We start from the raw sequence: 22,798 nt of genomic DNA, 5'->3' as shown, positions 1-22,798 counted from the left end.
CCAAATTATACCACGTATCCTTAGAACTATGTATAAATTCAACTCTATCCGTTTTTTCGGATAAACACTACTAGATTCATTTTCTGACCCAATGAAGAAAATTATCAAGAAAATTAGAGCTCTTTGTTTGCAAATTTGCTTTCATATAATCTTTAAATGTAAACCAGACTCATAGAAATTCTTTTCCGACCAGATTCATAGAATTCATTTTAAGGCTATGCGCATCTTTTTATTTTTTTTCCCTTTTTAACCTGCCATTTCTTTACCTTATATAGGTATGAGAAAGTTAACATCTTTGTGTTTCTTTTTCTGCTTCTCTTCTCCAAATATACTGTAATTTGGTTTTGTTTCATTCTCTCATTTTCTTTTAACTATAACTATGTTTTGATTTGATTCTTTTTTAGTACACTAGTTCTTCAAAGAAGCACGTCATCATATTATATTGTGGGTCCCTTCTTTTCAAAGGGAAACACATGGAAGTAATTTTGGGAAGCCCAGAGCCTCACAAGTACAATCTCGTTTTATTTGAGAAGACACCAATTTCCCACAAAATTCGAGTCTTGAAACTAAAGGTTCAATTCCTCTGCTCTGTTAATTCATTATTGCTATATGGCGTTGTTTCTGTCAAGTGTGCAATTTCAACCTGGAGTAAGAATTGTATATTCTGTACAGAAAAGGCAAAATCCAAAGAACATTCTTCACAAAAGGTCTCAATCCAAAACCCGAATCTCTTTCTCTAGCAATTCGATAAATCAGCGATATCGGTACATATCTCCCCTAAATTCGGCTTCAATTAATGGATACTCCGTACAAGAAGCTGATTCTAGTGAGAAGCTGGGGGTGAAATGGATGGAATTTGTTCGGAATGTATTTCCGGGCGGAAATTGGTGGAGGCTTGATGTGGATGATGTTGGAGTAACGGCAAAGCCTGTGACTGTTGTGCGTGCTCTTCATAGAATGTGGGAATTGATAGCTCAAGATGGTTTGCTTATTCTTGCTGCTTTTACTGCACTCATTATTACTGCTGTACGTGAACGAACAGTTTTTTTCTTTCTTTCTAAATTGGACAAAAGAAAATAGTAGGAATAAATAATTACTAACTGGAAGTTACTTCGCATCAGTTATCAGAAATTAGTATCCCGCATTTTCTGACAGCATCCATCTTTTCGGCGCAAAGTAGCAGTATCACAGTGTTCCACCGGAATGTGCGCATCTTGGTAGTGCTCTGCATCATTTCCGGAATATGCAGGTTTTTGTATCATTTCAAACGGACATAATGCACATTAGTATTATTTTGCATTGTCACCCTACTTACCTGCATTTTTGCGAGTATCCTAACATACATACTTGTTCATCTGCTTCTCCAATAGTGGTGTGCGAGGTTGCTTTTTTGGGCTCGCAAATATGATCCTGGTGAGTCTTACATCACATTTTAGAAGAATAGAACAATGCAGTGATCATATACATATAATCGTATTGTCTTTTTGTTGGGGTTATACTGGTGTCTGTCATGAACTGGCCTAAACATCTAGTATTGTATCTTTACTTCTATCAGACACTATAAAATCAGGACCATTTAAATAGTCTTTTAAAGGTTAAAGTCGTCAAGAAACAAAGATGGTTTAATCGCCTTGCACTTCATCTTCGTTTGCAGGTCCAGCGAATGAGGGAAAAATTGTATTCCACTCTTCTTCTTCAGGTTTCAGGAATTCCTATTTGCTTAAACACAACTAAAGCATCATCAAAATTGCTTCTATATGAAGCGCAGATCCTTATATATTTCTGCTTACCCTCTTTGTAGGATATATCCTTTTTTGATTCTGAAACAGTTGGTGATTTGACAAGTAGGCTAGGGGCAGATTGTCAACAAGTCTCTCGCGTAATTGGAAATGACCTAAATCTGATTTTACGTAATGTTCTCCAGGTAAGATTTCCTAAGATGTCTAATGTGTTCCGATATTCATTTTTGAGTTGGTAATTTACTTTTGTCCTTTCCAGGGAACAGGTGCTTTAGCTTATTTGTTGATTTTGTCCCCACCACTGGGATTGTGCACATTGGTTATCTGCTGTGCACTTCTTACGATAATGCTGTTGTATGGCCAGTAAGTTTTCGCTCATTGTTTTACTGGTATGAATCAGATGTATATTAACTTAGAATCTTATTTACCAGATAGATGTAGGTGACAGTATACCGTGCATGGTTTTACATCTATTAAAAATGAGAAGTTCCAAGGATAACCGTTTTACTAAAACTTTTGGTCACTACTTTTTTGAGTTGATAATGTAAGGACTGACTTTTTTATAGTAAGAGATGAACTTAACTCTTACTTTAGGAAATTAAACAAATAGTGACAAGGGCCAAGCTAGCCTTTGTTGCCCCAGGGTTTTGGTCCAATAGCAAAATGGTGAACCAAGTCTGGTATTTAAGTAGAGAAGGGTTGGGGTTGGGGATTGGGGAGGGGCATTATTCATCAGGCTTTGAAGCCGGAATAAGGCCACTCTTGGTTATCTTGAAAAAAGGGGCCAAGTTGGTCTTTGAACCAATTTCCCATCCACAGTCATGTGAACTCTAGTTATAGAATTGGTCTCTTCTTTTAAATCGCATTTTCATTAGTTGCTATATTATGCTACATTCTCTTAGTAGCAAATGAGTACCATAATACCTTGTTCAAGTAGGTGAAAAAAACTTATACTTGAGAATTATTGCAATTTATGATTTCCTGAACTTCTTCTAACTCTCTGTCTCTCTCTCTCTGTGCCTGCTTCTTTTCATAGATACCAGAAGAAAGCAGCTAAATTAATTCAGGAGTACACTGCTTCTGCAAATGAAGTAATCTTAAGAAGTTAATTGGTCCATTTTTTCCCAAGATGTTATAAGTTAAATTTTTAATGATTTCATATCCTTTGATGTGATGTAGGTTGCCCAAGAGACATTCTCCCTCATGAGGACTGTACGAGTGTATGGAACTGAGGAACAAGAACTGGGAAGGTATTACTTAACAGAAGGGATTTTATTCCCTTTGTGTTTTGTTTAGCACTGCCAGGAGTAAGCATAGAACATACGCAAAATATAATTATATCAAGCTGCTCAGTATTAACAAGAGTTCGAAAATGACCATCTTCTAGAACAGGTATGCACGGTGGCTAGGGAAGTTAGCTGATATAAGCTTGCGTCAAAGTGCTGCTTATGGATATTGGAACTTTAGCTTCAACACACTCTATCACTCAACACAGGTCAAACTCTTTCCACAGTTGAACACGAGAGTATCTTTCTTCTCCTTTGTACCTTCCATCTTTTTTCCTTGGTTGATAAATGAGGAATTCTCTTTGAAAGAAAGACATTTAAAAAATCGGGAGCTCTATGTTCTGAAAACAAATGTAATACAGAAGCTAAACATAACAGGGAATGCTTTCTCCAAGATCAATTTAAATTTACTATGAAGGAAAATGATCGATGGATTTTCAGAAAGATCTTTCACATGGAAAACACACTCTTCTTTAGCCCTTGCTTTCCAGCATTTAGACATTGTTACATTTCATTACTCAGCCATTTGCATTACTTAAAAGTATTTATGCAGCATCATTTATCAATATATATATATATATATATGCAGCATCTGAATCCCGAATGTTAAAAACTATTTAAATATCAGTGGGTGACACCTTGCTAAACTGCATGCTACTGTGTCTCTTGAGTGACACGTTTGCGCTATTGCTTGGTTCCTTTTCTAGAGAGGTGTTGATTGTTTGACCAGTCTTCTTGCTATCAACTGCTTTTTCTCTTAGTTGATACATTCTCCGTGCAGAACTTAAACCCTATACTTGCAAATTGTAAGTCTTACCTTGATTTCTCTTACCTTGCCCTTTATATTTTTGCATCAATTCCTCTTTGTAGACCTATGTCACCCTTCATGTTCCATCAGACAAGTAAATCGTCTAGCTCCTTCAAATGCAGCTGGAAAATTGTGCTAAAAGTTGAAATTAAAGGTATATGTGTCAAATACAACCCTGTCCTTGTGTATGACACTCATATCCCTGTCAGTGCAACCTCGTAAACAATATTTTTGGCTAATGCTCCCAGCATCTCAAGTATTCTCTGAAAATGCATCCCTACATCATTTAGCACTTCCACGACTTGCATATTTTTACTTGAGAAACTTCTGGAATTCACAGTTTCATCTAATGAAGCATACACAACCATTTCCTTTCAATGGTTTTGGATAGAAAGAGATAGATGCTTCTCATTTACAATCAGATAATTTTTCATAATCATCTGCAGATTCTACTGTTTGTCTTTAGATCAGGTCAAATAATAATAGTTTTCTTTGCTAATTGTTTGAAAGAAAGTTTTTCAGTTAATCATTTAAAGTGAAGTCCAATTTTGTGCTTTGACTTTTAGGTTATTGCTGTGCTGGTAGGAGGAATGTCAATTCTGGCTGGTCATATTACAGCAGAACAACTTACAAAATTCATATTGTACAGTGAATGGTTGATTTATTCTACATGGTGGGTGGGGGACAATTTATCATCATTGATGCAGTCTATTGGGGCAAGTGAGAAAGTTTTTCAATTAATGGATCTTAGACCTAGTGGTCAATTCGTTGACAAAGGTGAAATCATTTTCCAACTAGCTTCTTGTTTCACTTATCTACTCCCTGTATTTATATTGAGTATCTTGGTAGGACATGGCATGTTCGCCCAACGAGGGTTTTTAGTGTTTGCAAGAAAGAAATGTACAAACCTTTTAAATATTCAGTTTAGATTTTGGGAAGTCCTGTATGTTTAAACATGTAAGAAGTGGTGAAAATTTAACTTTTGAGTTAATATAACATTAAAAGAAAGTAATTATTGATTCAATTCAGTCAAAGGGACATTATCTTGTGATGGTTTGAAAGACGAACTATGATGTACAATTTGAAATGAAAAAAGAACTTTTAGTATAGATTATTGGAAAGCAAGTCACTTTTACATTCTTGGATTGGATTTCCAATGCCTCTTCTTCATTTGTTATGCTTGCTCTTTCCAGTCATTTGGTTGCTTGTAATCTGTTGGATATATTGTCTCAGTTATAAAATTTAGCTAATAAATGGTATTATCAATACTTTCTAATGCACTGCAGATCCCTCTGGCTAACTGAATCTTCTAATGGCCGAAGTATAAGTTAAACTGAAACTAGGCACAAAATAGACTCACCAGAGTCAGTGTGTATTCATACTTTGGCTTTCTGCAAAGGCCCATTCATGTTCAAAGAATGATTTCATGATTCGGTTAAAGGAAATTTCTCTCCTATGCTTCAAAGAGAAATTTCTTGAGGTAGAAGGCCTGATAAATACCTGAAGTTCCCTGTGTACGCTTAAATTTCTGAGAGAGAAGCTTTATGAAGTTGTAGATCTTCTTCAAGACTGGCTTTTATGGAAGATGTTTTGCGAAGGGTGGCTCAACTGTTTGCTGTGTTTTCTTGACAAATGGTAGAAGATGGCGTGTATATCATTGGGGGTGAAGGGGGAGGCAGTGGTTTGTACTTAGAGGTACAAATTATTTAGGTGTTCATAAAAGCAAGTGTTCTCAACTACCGATGGAGAGGGTGTAGAATCACTTTACCTCTGTCCTTAAACAACATTAGTCGCTCTTTGATGCAAAGTTCCATCCAATCAAAATTGCTGACAGTTTTAAGTACCTAATTAAAGAATTTCTGATGGGAGGTGTTTAATGCCTTCCAAATGCAGCATGGAATAAACTCATGTAAGCTGAAATAGTTTGATGCAAAGTTCCATCCAATCAAAATTGCTGACAGTTTTAAGTATCTAATTAAAGAATTTCTGATGGGAGGTGTTTAATGCCTTCCAAATGCAGCATGGAATAAACTCATGTAAGCTGAAATAGCTCCATTGGTGCAATAAGTACTCTGAAAAAAGATGTTTTGCTGAGGCTGCATATTCTCATCCTGCTTTGTGGATTGTTGTAGGAGCCAAGTTAAAAGGATTAGCAGGACGCATTGAATTTGAGAATGTTAGCTTCTACTATGCTTCAAGAGTGAAGGTATACGTGTCTATTCGATCTCACAGCATGTGGTTCATTATCTGAGAACAAATATTCCTTTTCGCAACGAGACTCAAATACAATGTCGGTCACTTTATCCTTTTCTTAGCTATTTGCATCTGTGTGTTAGTAGAACTTTTTATGTGGTAAAAGATTATATGATTCGTGTTTTGGAGTATAAAGCAGTTGATTTCAATTCTTGATGTTCTGATTGTGAAACAATCTTCTTGATAATTTCATTTTCTTGCTGATTTTATGTATGAACTTTTTACTTATTCTAGAAAACAGAATTCTGTGGCTGAAATTAGAAAAACTGACACTTTGCCTACTGTACAGATGCCAGTACTTCAACATATTAACTTCGTGGTGCATCCGGGTGAAGTAGTAGCACTTGTGAGTCCTTTAATTTCTGACTGTCTATCTAAAATTTATTTTGGCTACTGTATTCCATATTTATGCGTGCATCTTTTAATATCAAATGTCATACTTCATCTGTCCCATTTATGTGACACACTTTCCTTTTCACTCTGTCCAAAAAAAGGAAATATTTCTATATTTTAGAAAAATTTAGCTTTAAACATCCCTGTTATGCTTAATAACATATTTTTGTAGTCACAAATATCTTATGGCATATTTAAAGCCACAAGTTTCAAAAGTCTTTCTTTCTTTCTTATACGCCGTGTCGAATCAAACACTTTCACATAAAATGGGATGAATGGAGTATCAATTTTCTCCATTGCGTTGGAGTTATGGAACTACTTCCCTCTATAATCGTCATGATTGAATTGCTCCTTTAGTTTCTCAGAGGAAGCAGGTAGTTTTTCTATTATGGCCAAGGGTGTGGCACAAAATGGCTGCACGTATAGAGTATTGTCACGACCCAAAATCTAGCTAGTCGTGATGGCACCTAACCCAACCTGCTAGGTAAGCCAAATGATAGACAACATCACTCAAATAGGAAAACAGGAATCAATAAATAAAATAACTGAACTTTTTATACAAAATCCAAAAGATTGGTAGTACAAGTCATGAGTTTCTAAAACTTAGAATTTACAAAGCTGGTATGAAATAAATACATGCTCTGTTCGAAATATACATAAACAGATTTACAAACCTAAAGCTACCATGAACAAGGAAGCAATAACCGGAACGCAGATACATCTTCAATGCCAACTCCCGCCAGCTCCAAAATCTGCACGCAAGGTGCAGAAGTGTAGTATGAGTACAACCGACCCCATGTACTCAATAAGTAACAAACCTAACCTTAGGTTGAAAGCAGTGACGAGCTTGGAAAACGGTCAAAGTCCAACACCGATAGCCAAATAACAACTCGTAATAATATAATGAAGGCAGTACAAGCAATAACTCAAAAGATATTATGCTCAGCTCAATCACAGTTACGGAGACATGCTTTTCAGGTATAACCGTAAAGCCCAAATCTTTCATTGGAGTCACCAAAATATGAGTATATCAGGAAAAAAAACTATGATTTTTCCCAAACTTTCAACAACATATAAGACATTTCATTATCAGATAGCATGAGGAAAGTACATCTATATGCCTACATGTCAATATGCACGTCAAGTTATCAATTTATCATACACCGTCTAGCATGAGGAATATACATCTCATTGCCTACATGTCAATATGTACATGTCAAATCATGAATGCCACAATACCGCCTAGCATGAGGAATATATATCTCAATGCCTACATGTCAAATCATGAATGCCACAATACCGCCTAGCATGAGGAAAATGCATTTCTATGCCTACATGCCAAGTATGCATGTCAAATGAATGATTTAATGGTGATATTCTCAGGTACTCTCACCCTCAACATACTCAAGCTGTCTGTCTCAATTGCCCACTTCATCACACATACACACACAATCACTCAACTCTGTACGGGTGCCTGGCTCATAATCCCCTCACCAAAGCACGTGTATATATATCACTATGCCTCCACTCAGTGCTGGTATGTCAGACTCCGGAGGGACGGATCCTGCCCAAGCGCTAATCAAAAGCCTGTAAGGCTTGCTGCGGCGTGCAGCCCGATCCACAATGATAAATAAGCCAATAAGGCCTGCTGCGGCGTGCAACCCGATCCACAATAACACTCACAACACGGCTCTCTGGCCCACCTCAGTCATCAATCTCTCAACTCTCAAGGGCCCACAATCTCGTACCACTCAACCCAAACAATGATAACATGTGATGTAACAGTGAATGATGAACAAATACTGAGATATGATATGCAATGAAGAATCATGACTGAGTATATAATTACAGTTAGAGTAGATAATTCAAAACAACAGAAATAGCCTCATTAGGTCTCAACTAAATAAGCACATAGCCTAAACATGATTTCTAATATGAATCATAGCTCAATTACTTTAACAAGTAGCAACTACACGGATAGAACAAGATATAACAGCAAAGCAAGTCCGGTCATAGTCTAATAGTCAACTTGAATCATGATTACCCCGGAGCACGCCCGCACGCTCGTCATCTAGCATGTGTGTCATCCCAATACATCTCTAATAACATAGTTCCCAAGGTTAAATACCCTCAAATCCAAATTTAAATATGTTACTTACTTCGAACAAGCCAAATCCAATAACGAGCAAGCCAAACAATACTCTAGAACGCCATCCCGCGCGTATCAACCTCCAAACGGCTCGAAACTAGCCAAAATCAATTTAATATCATAAATAAAAGCCATAGAAAACGATTTCGAATAATAAAGCTTCGATCTTTAGCTAAAATCAAAAAGTCAACCCCTGGCCCACACCCCAGAACCCGACAAAATTCACAAATTCCGATACGAGTTCAACCATACCAATTTCATCCAATTCCGACCTCAAATCGGCCTTCGAATCATCAATTTATGTGTTAGAAAAGTTTTACTAAAATCTGAATTTCTTCAATTTGATTCATCAAACAATCGCTAAATTCAAGGTTGGAATCATGAAATATAAACAAATTCGAGTAAAAAATGCTTACCCCAGTCCAAATTGTGAAAATCCCCTCCAAAATCGTCCAAATCGAAGCTTCAAAACCTTGTGAGAAAAAGTGACTAAATTCCGAAACAAGTACAAAAAAATGCAGCAGCTGTTCTATCTCGAATCAGATCCTAGATGACCCCTAAACTCACATTTGATAAGCCTAACATAATCCTTGCGAGATTACACCCAAGATAGCCTTTTGAATCACCCAATATGATGTTTTGAAGTTTTACCGAAAGTCTGAAAATTTAAGGGACAAAAAATGACATTTTCGTAATTATTTGACACCAGAAAATCAGCAACAAAAGAATTTTCGTTTTAGCACCCAAAACTCATTTGGAACCTCTCGGACACAAACCATATATGCATTTCAATTATAAAACACGCTACGAACGTGCGCGCGCGGTCAAAAGGTCATCGTGACCCGATATTGACCATGGTCAAACTCCAAATCCTTAACTAGTTTCTCAACCAATGATCCAAAATACACCCGAGCCCCTCGGGACCCTATCCAATCATACCAACAAGTACAAATACATTATCCAAACTTATCCAATGCCTCAAAACACCCACGGGAACATCACAACAAAGAATCGAGACTCAAACCGAATAGAATCTCTTAAGTTGTTAACTTTTCATTCTTTTCAAAAGAGTGTCTGAATCACACTTAAACACTTCGGATTACTTCCAAACTTTGCACACAAGTTCAATTCAACTATATAGACCTATCCAAAGTCTCGAAACACCAATTGGAGTCCAATAACATCAAAGTCAACTCTAGATCAAAACTTATGAACTCTTAAGTTCTTCAAGTTGCCAACTTTCGAGAAATAGAGTTGAATTCTTATAGGAACCTCCAAAATCGAATCCGAACATACGTACAAGTCCAATATCATCATACGAACCTATCAGAACCATAAAAACTCAATTCCGAGTCCGTTTACTCAAAAGTCAAACCTTGCTCAACTCTTCCAACTTAAAGCTTCCAAATCGAGAGTCATTCTTCCAAATCAATCCCAAACCACTCGAAAACAAAAACCGACTGTACACGCAAGTCATAATACATCATATGACGCTATTCAAAGTTTCAAACCACCAAACAGAATGCTAAAGCTCAAAACGACTGATTGGGTCGTTACATTCTCCCCCACTTAAATTTACGTTCGTACTCGAACATGCCAAAAGTCGTTTCAAAGCCATCGAATCACTGTATAAACCCGTCATACACATACTCATGGTCATGGGTGATCTCACGTCACCTCAATCCATAAAAGCCCATGGACACAATCTGGATTGAGATTCTTCTTTTAACCTTAACCTATAAGCCTTAGAACCAAATTTCCAACATCTGGAATTTATTACAAGACTCGAATCTTGCATCTACACACTGTATAAGTCCGAACAAGCTGTGTCAAGTCATAACCATAACCCAATATGTAATCACATGATATACCACATAACTCGCATTCTCGTAGCAATAATTTTCGATCACAGTAGCTGCCAGTGTTGTGAAGAGCGTGAAGCGAGAAAAAGCGACAAACCCCATTTCGCTTAAAGCGAGAAGCGAGAAGCGAAGCGCTCGCTTTTTTGAAGTGAAGCGAAATTTAAAAAAAAAAAAAAAAATTGCATAGACAACACATGTAATTGTAAGCAAATGTTCAATATATATATATATATATATATATATTGCATAGACAACACATGTAATTGTAAGCAAATGTTCAATACTTCAATGTAAAAACTAAATAGTAGCATCAATCAAAGCACAAAATGAGCATCCTATTCTTCTACAAGATTGTCAAATTCTTGTATTCCACTATCATTATTATATTGCTCGTCATCTTCTTCAACTTCTTCTTCTTCATCAACTAGGGACAAAGTAGCTGCCTCTTTTCCCTTCCTCTGTGAACTTGAAGTTGAGGTACTTCCCCTCAAACCATAAATCCTCTCCCTAATTCCACGCGCTTTCGCAACATCACCCCAAGTGAAATCGGAAGTTTCCTCAAATACTTCTTCATCTGCATGATCTTCCGGGACTCCAGTTAGCCATTAATTAGCATCATCGATGTTGTCCAAACTAATTGGATCAATTATATTGCGAGCGTTGTAACGACGCCTCAATGTTCTATTGTACTTAATGAATACTAGATCATTGAGACGCTTCAAGGTTAGTTTGTTTCTTTTTTTGGTATGAATCTGCAAATAATAAGTAATTAGTAAGTTTAGGACAATTGAGATATAATTTAATTATCTCAATATACTAAATCTTTCTTCTTAGTTCTTACATGTTCAAACACGCTCCAATTCCTTTCACACCCGGATGAGCTACATGTTAGACTTAGAACCTTGATGGAAAACTTTTGTAAATCCGGAGTGGAATGACCATATTGCTTCCACCATTCAACTGTAGAAGTAGAACAAATTTTCAAAACATAATATTGATAAAGAAATAACTTATTAACTATAAAATAACATATAAGCACTCGCTCACCTGGTGACTTCGTTTTTCTTTGTCTAATTGCCATGTTTTTTCCAAAAAGTTGCTCAGCATTCCTATAAATACTAAACTGCTCTGTTATTTTATCTTGCACGGATTCTTCAGGTATCAACTTCTCAATACATTCATAGTATCCATTCCACAAAGGTTCATTTCCTAGAATCCTTTCTTCATTGTCATAAAACAGTTCCGGGTTCAAAACAAGTCCAGCTGCATGCAAAGGGCTATGAAGCTTACTATCCCACCTTTTATCTATGATCTCAAAGACTCTTTTGTATTTTCTTTGATCACTAAACGAGACTTGAATAGCCTCCTTTGCCCTATCCATTGCTTCGTACAGGTAGCCCATTTGCTCCCCATCCACCAAACGAAGCACTTTAACTAAAGGACCGCCAATCTTCAATGCATGAACCACATTGTTCCAGAATGAAGGAGAAAGTATAATATCTGCAGATTCTCTCCTCGAGCTTCCCTTCCATAGGCACTGTTAGTGTACTCATCTGAAACAAACAACTTCTTCAAATTGCTTTTTTGCTCATACATCCTATGCAAAGTCAAGAAAGCAGTAGCAAATCTTGTCTTTGCGGGTTTCACCAAGCTTCTTTGTTTAGTGAATCTCTTAATCATATTCAATAACAAAGACCTTTGAACAATATAGGAATGCACTCTAATTGCCTGATTAAAGATTGAACTAAAGGGTCTTTCCTTGAAAATGTCACCGAAGATCAAATTAATGGAATGTGCTGCACACGGAGTCCAATAAATATGCGGGTACCCAACAGACATCAAATCGCCAGCTTTAACATTTTCGCTGGCGTTGTCCGTGACAACTTGAACAACATTTTCTGCTCCAATAGAGTCTATTGTACTCTTGAACAAGGAGTACATTTTGGTTGAATCAGTCGAAGAGTCGCTTGCATCAACGGACTCAAGAAACAGGCTTCCCTTAGGAGAATTCACCAAGATATTGATGATCATTTTTTCATTTCTCGCCGTCCACTTATCCATCATAATGGAACAACCAAACTTGTTCCATTCTACTTTGTGCTCCTCCACGATTTTTTTCACCTCTGCCACCTCTTTTTTTAGATATGGCCCTCTAACTTCATGATATGTTGGAGGCTTCATTCCTGGACCATATTGGCCTACGGCCTCAATAAAAGCAGAAAAAGTGTCAGTATAATTAACACAATTAAAAGGAAGACCTGCATCATACATCCACCGCGCAAACATTGTAATTGCACGATCCCTCAAAATCGTTTTGGCATCAATTTGAGGATTACCACTTTTCCTTCCTTATCTCCAGATTTTTGCGAGAAGTAACAATCCATAGGACCTTTGGTCTTGCCAGTAGATCCACAACTAGAAGACATTGGTTGCATCCTTCCCCGCTTTTGTGATTTTGGTGGAAGCGACGAAGAATCGTCACCTTCTTCTGTTTCATCATCGTCATCAAGATTATACAGTTCTTGTTCATGAATCAGTTGAGTCTTTAACTCTCTCTTTTTATGAAGGAATGCTTTCAAATCTTCCTTCACATGCGACGGAACTTTAGGACAAGATGCGACATTTGGATCACCGCCGATTAGATGCGCTTTTTGACGATAGATTCCTCCATTTGAAATCTTGTCACAAAAAAGACATCTAATTGCCATCTTGTTGGTCTCGCAAACTCTTTCAGAGTAAGCCCAAGCCGGATCTTTCCTATCTTCTTTTGGCGCCATTAAAAGAACAACTACATAATACATAAGAAAGGCAATAAGAACTAAGAATAAACTATAAAGGATATAAAAAATCATAGGAATTCTCTGTTAATAATTGGAAAAATTGGGCAGTAAAATTCTGGAAAAAATTCGCCAGCATTTCGCTGCTTTTTGGACGTTTAGAAAGAAAAAGAAGAAGAAGAAGAAGAAGAATGGAAATCAGAAGTTCAGAACATACCTGTTGAAGTCTTGAAGTCTTGAACTTGAAGTTGAAGAAGAAGAAGAACAACCCTAGTTGATGATTTGAGATTCTTTCAGAAATCAGAAGTGATGAAAAAGAAGTCGCTGCTGTTGGAAGTTGAAGAATACTAGTCGCTGTTGTTGAAGATCAGTGTTTAATCCAAAAAACTTGTTTTTAATAAAATAGGGTTGGGTATTTTAATACAGAGAAGCGGACGCTTCTTCTCTTCGCTTCGCTTTCCCCGCTTCTCGCTTTTTACAGAGAAGCGGTCGCTTTTACTGACCTGAGTCGCTTCAGCAAGCTGAAGCGCTGCCTTTCACGCTTCGCCTCGCTTCTCGCTTAAAGCGATGAAGCGAGCGCTTTTTTAAACACTGGTAGCTGCTAAAAAACAAACCCGGTACCGGCAATAAACCTCATATCAAATAAAACCTCGTTCAAAACCTTCGTACACTGCCGATGATGAAAGAAACACATAGAAACTCATAACCACTCATCAGATCAACAAGTTATGGAGCTCTCTCGTCTAACAAGAACTAAAGCCAAATTCTAAGCTGACTTCTGATATTATTCTTTCAAACATACCGTAATCAAATCCAATAGCACCCATTCTAGGTTCAATGACCTCATTTCATCAAACAAAGTTATTCTATTGACATGCCACACCAATACAACCTAAAGCCACAAACCGTGCAATCCGTGCACCAATAAGCAACAATTCAAATGTGTTCAAACATGGAAAATGATTCAAATGAGAGAGCCGTCCCGCAAGCTCAACAAGTACCACCACAAACGCAATGCTATGATCCCATCACACATAGTATAACCAAGACCCGCGAATCTAACACAAATGATCATATCTCAACGTAACTCCGCTGCAATGCGTGACCCCATCCAACACCGGTCCATATGAAATACCTCGGGCCAAAATGCTAAAAAATCAACAACCATATGCAAGTCAAAAACAACCACGCGAAGTGCATGACCATAACCATGGCAAAACGTATAACACAACATACTACCAACAGGAAAGACCATAATCGAGGCGCAATCAACCATTCGACACCCCAATAACCATCTCGCTCCAATTTCGCCGCAAGGCCCAAACAGAAACGCATCAAATGTGCAAATAACCAACAACTCACAGCCCATTGTAGCATAGAAGAGTAACACATAGAACATATTGGAACACGAACAAGCTCAACTCTAACTGAATGACACACCCCTCAACAATAACAGTGGTGAGTCAACAAATCTGACTCGGTGTAGGATACACATCCTCATTGGGCCTACCAATAGGGCCCCAAATCAACTCCGATCATCCACATATAGATAAATAACCCTCCAAAAGTCCACAATGACCCAACTATAACACATACTATTAGCTGTCTTACTTTGGCCATACCTTCACAGTCCGCAACCACGAAACAATCTACTTCTGAGAACTCCCAGTCTCCAAATCCATAGAACACATTAATCACCATAGCCGATCCCAACTCCACCACTCGAATGGCTAACACATCATTCGTACACAATCATCCCACGAGAAATACTTCCAAAATTCTTCCGTGCCACATAACAAAAATCGGAACATTAGCAGTCGTTCAACCAGGCGAATACCGCAATACCAATGAAGCATCCGAAGTCAGAGCACAGTGCGCCTTCTAAAATACGCACCCTTCTCAGGTAATACCAAGTAGTAATAACATTCATCTAAACATCTGAGACCGTCCATGCTGTCTAAAATTCATGACCTCCCCTTTCGAAACTTAGCCACAAACTAGTACATGCAAACCTCAATCCCACACGACGCACCGCGTCTAATATACAATCAAATAAAATACGAGAATCCAGTTATCAACTCTGAGCCACAAGCAGGAGTACATACTCAATCAGTCAGAAACCAAGAAAATTACAGCACGCAACATACCCCTCATACCTGTAGATAATATCCATCTCAAGCCTGACAGAAATCATCGAGAACACTTCGAAACCCATTTGCACATAACCAATCCATCAGAACTGAATCCCTCTAACTCAACCAAATCATGCAGGTCGCTAAGCCCAAGAATATTGCCACAAAAAACCAGTAAAGCCTCACCATATCATAAGAACCTAAATAATCGATCATTTCCATTACCATGCTGATCCGATCTACCACTAAGTTGTCATATTTCTCCGAGTTCCTTCCGAATTTCCTTCAAGTTAACGTTTTTCCTTGCCAGAACACCACGATCCTTACCCAAAGCTCACCACAAGAGATCCTAGCATGAATTCACGTCGTCTTAAAGCCCATAAGCCACTGTATTTCCTCTTGAGCACCCAAAATACCTCATCCGAGTTACCCACTCTGAAGAGATCTTATGTGAATATGAAGCTGTTTCTTTAACCTCTTAAATGTTGAAATATAGAATCCATAATGATACAGAAATACCGCGAGTACCGACACCATCCAATGCAAATCCCAAATCTTAGCCATATACAAATCCGAAAAATTCTCAAATGCCACATGAATATTGAACTCTTTAGAACCTTCTCGGTAGTTATCCACCCCGTTCAAATCTCAAATGCACCGCCCAAAACGAGCCGAACGACCTGTGTCCCATTAGCGCACCAACACCCAAAAGAGTAATCCACACCTCTAAGCAACCGAGTGAACCCCTTTTCTTAATACATTACATCCACTACGAACAACAAACCTAAACCATTCCAAAACTTCCATATATCCATAAGGTGTAATACGTCATGCATACAGAAATCTCCTTGCTTAAGTCATCCTCAAAACCAACCTCTGCAAGTCATAACCGATCCCTAAGTATGCCTCAGACTGAAACCAATACAATGCCTAACCATGCAATCAAATCGCGATAGCAGTCTCCCTCACTTGGCTCAAGACCATAGAACAAAAGACCCGATAACTCACAATACCCATACTCTATTACTGCTATAATCCCGCACTGAAACTCAACTAAATCATTCATAAGCTCATGCAACACAACCCATAAAATACCTTAAATCATCTGCTAAGCTCGCATTCTCCCTCGTGGTAGTGAAGTCAACTTTCTCAACCGATCCAACTCAATCGCAACACATATAACTCATTGGTAGAAAGAAACGCTCACACAATATCATAAGAATCACATATCCCTAGACCACCCCGCAGGAGATAACCTATCTGCTTAGCCTCAAATTGGCATTTCACTACGCCCTACCATGGCCACGACCATCATACAATCACTTAATCTTCCCGAGTCTAAACTCGTCAACAAGACATAAGAATCCACTTCATTCCATAACTGGACAACATGAAAGATCCCTCAACACGAACATAACTCGAGACCGTACAACACATCAAAATCACGAATCACACTCAATTCAAGCCTAATGAAACTAATGAACTTCCAACTTCTAAAACTAATGTTGAACCGTATCAAATCAACTCCGAATGATTTCAAATTTTGCACACTAGTCCCAAATGACACAATGGACCTATTCCAACTCCTGGAACCAAAATCCGAACCCGATATCAACAAAGTCAACTCTCGGTTAAACCTCTCAACCTTCTAAACCTACAACTTTTCAATTATCGCCAAAAAGCCTCGAACCATCCTACGGACCTCCAAATCAATATCCGGACATACGCATAAGTCCAAAATCACCAAATGAAGTTATTGGAATCACCAAAATTCCATTCCGGTGTCGTCTACACAAAAGTCAAACTCCGGTCAACTCTTTCAACTTAAGATTTCAACCTTGGGACTAAGTCTCCCAATTCAATTCGAAACTTCCCCTCAACCAATCCAACCATCCCGGCAAGTAATTTAACCCGCAAGTGAACACAGTAGAAGCAATAAATAGGGTAACGAAGCTACAGTACACAAAACGACCGGTCGGGTCGTTACACCATGCAAGATACGAACCAACACCATCTAATTTTACCATACTAATACCATATGAAACAGAATTATGTTATCTATTGTTTTTGAGTCCCCCATATTTTTGAACAATCCGAAGCGCACAAAAAAAAAAAAAAATCTAGAATATAAATGCTAAACAGAAGAACCTGGTGACCCAAAACAACCTTCAAAATCTGAAAAAAGGCTACCGGAGCTAACTGGTTACGCGGACTTGTCTTCTGTTATTCGAAAAAATCTGAAACCTTTTTGGGTAGGTCGTATAGTAGACATAATCCTTCTAGTGGTACCAGTTTTTGTATAGAACTGACGGAGGGCGAGATGAAAAGCTTTAGATAGAAACTTTAGCAAGAAAACTATAAGAAAGAGGGAGAAAACTCAACCTATGGAACCCTAGTGCTGCAGAGGGAGAAAATGCACCTCAAAAGGGCAGCAATGGCTTCTGACACCCTGATGAAATTGAGAAGAAGAGAAGGCTTCTTTGTATTTCAATGTATGCTTTACATCCTACTGATATATGCCTTTATACAAAAGTCCTAAGAAAATAAACGAAAGTAATGAGAGAATATTCAGTTACGATACAATCTTCCTATAATCAAGCTATCCTACAATCAAGCTATTAATTAAAGATTTGATTCTTTGATTCTTCTCCTATAATTAAGCTGGTCACAGAAAGCGAATATACTCTCAATTCTCAGCTATCTAAGGTTACTTCAAATATTTTCATTTTCAAACTATGGCCCCTTTTATCTCTTTGTATATCTTAATTTTGGCACTCATTGTCCCTTTGTATCATTTAAAACATGAAAACATATCATAAACTTCTGAACATATCATAAGCTTCACATTTGAATCATAGTCTAGTCTTTCAGACAAATCATGTGATGCATAAGAAAATTATAATGTGCATAAAGAGAATTATCATGTGAATACATTCGCTCGTTAAAGTCTAAATCATGAGATAAACTTCAGTTCTTTCATACCTTCAAAACATAAGTCATAAAACATAGAATGATAGATTTTATACCGTTTCATATTAAAATATAGCATTTCAATGCATTTGCATAATTTGCATGAAAACTTGGAGTATGCGGGCTCGTTTTCCCCTACGAACATGTATGCACATTCTAAATCGCATTTCTAATCACTGAACCGTTCACTTTTTGAGGTGAACGCTTCAAGGAAGGTTAGGTTTCCATTTACCTCAATCTCTTGCCTCAACAATTCAAACAACGCTCCGACACGTTAAGTGAAGTGAGACATATAATATTACAACTCATTTTCATCAATTCATATCCATTATAAACTAACGTGACCAATTTGGGTCTTGGGTATCGGATTCAAGACAGCCAAAACCTTAATTCTTCCTTAATGGCAACAATTTAACTTCATCAATCTAATCACATATATTTATTTTCAAAGCCATTTAGGTCATTACACTCAATTAACATTCCCAATTACTCTCATCATCTTCCCCAATTATCCCAACCGCATCCATCGAAATCCACTTCTGGGGTTCAACTAATACTTCAATCAAACCATGATTTCTTCTCATAATCACCGTCTACATACTCATCTATACATCGTATATGGAGTTTGGGTAATGGGGTTACCTCTTGTAGTCAAATTCCTTAAGTTCCATACTTGGGAGATTCTTGAAGATATTGAAATCTAGTGAAATGAAAGATTAATGGATGTTGGGACTAGCATTTGGTGAGCATAATTGACTCAAAATACTCGAAATCACTACCTTAGATGGTACCCCTTGGCTGGGTACGACTTTTGGAGCTCACAACCCTAACCCCTTTCTCCCTTTTTTTTCTCTTTCCCCGATTCACGGAGTATTTATAGAAAGGAGCTTCTCCCAGCCACAAGCTCCTTTGCCCTGCCAATTGTTTTTTCTCGCGGCGTGATCCTTTGGATGGTTGAGGTCTGATTCTTCCGATTGGCTTGCGGTAAGGCTAACTGTATTGTTGGCATTTTTAAGCTTGTGATGGTTCCACGTGATTGACTCGCGCCTCGAGCTTACCGCGAGACACCACTGTAGCCTATTCTAGGTTTCCAAATTTCATTTGACACTTTCTTGCTATTTATTAACCTTATACCTTTCCAAATCATACCAATCATCCAGTATAATGTTCCAAGCGTATTACCTACATCGTGAGGCATCACTAACACATTTGCGATACTTTAATCACATCATTAGACTCAACTGTCGCAATTACTGTTCAAAATCTATAGGGCTTTACACATGGCTTCATGAGTCAATTTATGCATATAATGTGTAAGATAGTGTACAGATAAAAAGTACGTAGACGTGTGGCATAAGTGTAGACCCCCCCCCCCCCCCCCCCTCTCTTTGTCAAGTGAGTGTGTACATATAAGTGCGTGTAAACATATCTGTATATATGCTACATATTTGTGCATTGATATAATACATAGGTATGCTTATGGCTTGCTGATCTGTGACTATGTGACTTGCATGAAAAATAATTGTATGGTATATTATCCATCTTTTTTTTGGATATATATTTGTGTATATTTTTATTTCTCTATTCATCAATTTGTAACAATGACTCTGAAATGAATGTCATCTGCTGTATAGGTTGGTCTAAGCGGTAGTGGGAAAAGCACTCTGGTGAACCTGCTTCTTCGGCTTTATGAGCCAATGAGTGGGCAGGTAATTCTTGTCTTGTTCAATGTTAAAATAATATACTGTTGAATTATGAAAATATAGAACATGCGCTTCTTGAGGAAATTGTACAAGCTTAAATCTCACTTTAAGAGGCCTTGAGAAAAACAGTTACCTTTTCCACCTTTCTTTCTCACAAAAAAGAACATCTTTTTCTTCCAATTTGCTTGTTTTGCATCTGAAGATATCTATTGATGGCTACCCACTTAGAGATTTGGACATCAAGTGGTTGAGGGAAAGAATTGGATATGTGGGACAGGTTAGCCTTATTAATTATTATTTTCCCAATTTGAGTTTAGTATGGTTTTATAATATCATATTACTAAGATATCTTGAACAGGAGCCTAGACTTTTCCGCATGGATATCAGCTCAAACATAAGATATGGCTGTAGTAGAGATGTCAATCAACAAGACGTAGAATGGGCTGCTAAGGAGGCTGCTGCCCATGACTTCATTTCATCTCTACCCAATGGCTACCACACAGTTGTTGATGATGATTTGCTCAGTGGAGGCCAGAAGCAGCGAATCGCAATTGCTAGAGCCATTCTTAGGGATCCAGATATCTTATTACTTGATGAAGCCACTAGTGCTCTAGATGCAGAGAGTGAACACAACGTTAAGGTATGTTTTATAAAAGTTGTTTAACTGATAGAGATTGTTGAATTGCCCGCTAAATATGCATTTCCAATTCCCATAGGGTGTGCTTCGTTCTGTCAGAAGAGAACTGAACTCAAAGAGAACTGTCATAGTAATTGCACACAGGTAAAATTGCCTTTGTTCTTTCAACAGAACCATGTACTAGCATGTAATATTGACAAACTGCTACTCACAGGCTTTCGACAATCCAAGCTGCTGACAGAATAGTTGTGATGGAAAGTGGAAAAGTTGTTGAGGTACAAATTATGGCTTTTAACTTATCAGAGTGAGAGTAGCTAACGTATTATTCAGTCTCCTTTCTTGTTGCGATCTTCGCTTCTATGTTGTGTGATTCAGTCTGTCAGGCAGCTCTAGCATAGCTGCATTAAGACTAGTGCATTTACCATCATGACAGTGGTCCACTCTGGGCTGGTTTTGCGACGCCAAAGTTTGTGTACATGTAAATAAAGAGCTATTAGTCTATAGTTGTCCATTTAGCATCTAACAAGTTGCAATCTGGAGGTTCTCATTCTGTTCATAGCTAAGAGCTGCCCGCCTCTCTCAATTAAGTTTTGGTCATATCACATGTCTCCTGGCTCTAATCAACTCTAGTAACTCTGATTTGGATGATCAACCTCTGATCTTACTTTTGCTACATTCAGATGGGTGGCCACAAAGAGCTTCTCCTAAAGGATGGCTTGTATGCTCGATTAACAAGAAGACAGGCTGATGCTGTGGCATGAACTCTTGTTAACTGACATAAATGTTCTGGCGGATTCTTTGACCAAGTACGTTCCTGATTGGACGCTGCAGATAGGTTGGTGTTTTTTCTTTTCGAGCAAGTTTAGCAATGTATATGCACCAGATTAGGTATAGGCTTCAGAATGAAAAAGGCAATACAAGATTAGTTGCAGACATTGCAGTTCGACCATCTCAGGTTTTCTCGTGAGAAGGTTGGCTTCAAAGATTCTGCTGCATCACCGGCCAAAGCTGTAACCATTGAGTTTTGACAGCGATTGATGCATAACTTGTTCAAGGGGTGCGAGTAATATATAACCTGTTCAAAGGGTATAGATAGCAGATATGTTTATCGACAAAGAGCAGGTACTGTTGCTACAAAGTTACAGAAAAAACCCATCAATAAACCAAGGCCCATTGTGTGAGGCTCGGCTCATATTTTCTTCTTTTAGGAATTCGACTATGTAGAAATCCTCACCAAGATCAATCAACGGAAAATCCTCGGTTGGCTTCCATAACTGAAGAATCTTTTGTTTGAAATATTGATGTGCTATTCTCTTTCCAAATAATTTAATGATTACTGATAATTTCCATGATTGATAGATTCAGGGTTTTTCCTCCGGATAGTATTATGACATATTGTTCTTCACTTGGTTGAAGATCTTTCTGTGAGTCTATGGTGTAATCCTCCAGTGGTTCTTCAATTCTGTCGGGTGTTAATAACTTTTCCAGGAAGTAGGATTTCATCATAACATTGCACTAATTGGTGGCGTGACAAAAGTTTCACTTCCCCCACCATGCCAACATTATGGAAACCTTCTATAGATGAAAAACATATGAGAAAATCTACGTTCATTACAAGAGAGCATTTTTATTAAAGGTGGGTTATCTATTCACCTGTGGAGCTTAATTATGCATAAAAGCTTCTTCCTGAAATACCCATTTCGATTTTTTGTATTATTCAGCAACTCTGAGGACTTCACCGTGTTGAAATCGCAAGTAGAAAGACAGAGAAGGGATGTAGAGATGGAGGAAAGGAAGAGAGTAGAAGAAATATAGCAGAGATGGAGGAGGAAAACAAGAAAAGGGACTGGGTCTAGGGATTTTGTTAGTAAGGGGTATTGTAGGATTAGGAAATTTATGGGATAAAATGGTAAAATCAAAGGTCTACGCAAAATGACTTTTAAGCTAAAAAGCCATTTTGAACCTTTTGACTTAAATTAAGCACTTTCTTTTTTCCTCTGTCAAACACCCAAATAAACTAAAAATAGCTTAAAAGCTCTCTTTCTCTCTTACATAATAATTTCACCAGATCTGTTAAAACATTTTCTTC

General features: G+C 37.8%; 1 protein-coding gene across 1 annotated transcript; it reads left to right on the top strand.

Moving 5' to 3' along the window:
* The first annotated feature begins 335 nt into the window (after positions 1-335).
* LOC104096762 (ABC transporter B family member 26, chloroplastic) lies at positions 336-22,137 on the top strand. Its single transcript, XM_018771002.3, has 19 exons — positions 336-572; positions 673-1,026; positions 1,122-1,249; positions 1,371-1,413; positions 1,655-1,699; positions 1,802-1,924; positions 1,999-2,102; positions 2,776-2,830; positions 2,919-2,989; positions 3,132-3,234; positions 4,400-4,610; positions 5,966-6,039; positions 6,376-6,432; positions 20,004-20,078; positions 20,275-20,349; positions 20,431-20,712; positions 20,789-20,853; positions 20,924-20,984; positions 21,390-22,137. Exons 1-19 carry the CDS (start codon positions 474-476, stop codon positions 21,468-21,470), a joined length of 2,106 nt encoding a protein of 701 aa, XP_018626518.1. The 5' UTR covers positions 336-473; the 3' UTR covers positions 21,471-22,137.
* The last annotated feature ends 661 nt before the right edge of the window (positions 22,138-22,798 follow it).

The sequence above is a fragment of the Nicotiana tomentosiformis genome, chromosome 2, assembly GCF_000390325.3.
Source record: "Nicotiana tomentosiformis chromosome 2, ASM39032v3, whole genome shotgun sequence".
In the NCBI taxonomy this organism is placed as follows: Eukaryota; Viridiplantae; Streptophyta; class Magnoliopsida; order Solanales; family Solanaceae; genus Nicotiana; species Nicotiana tomentosiformis.
The sequence above is the reverse complement of the archived record's forward strand: the minus strand, read 5'-3'. Positions and strand labels throughout refer to the sequence as shown.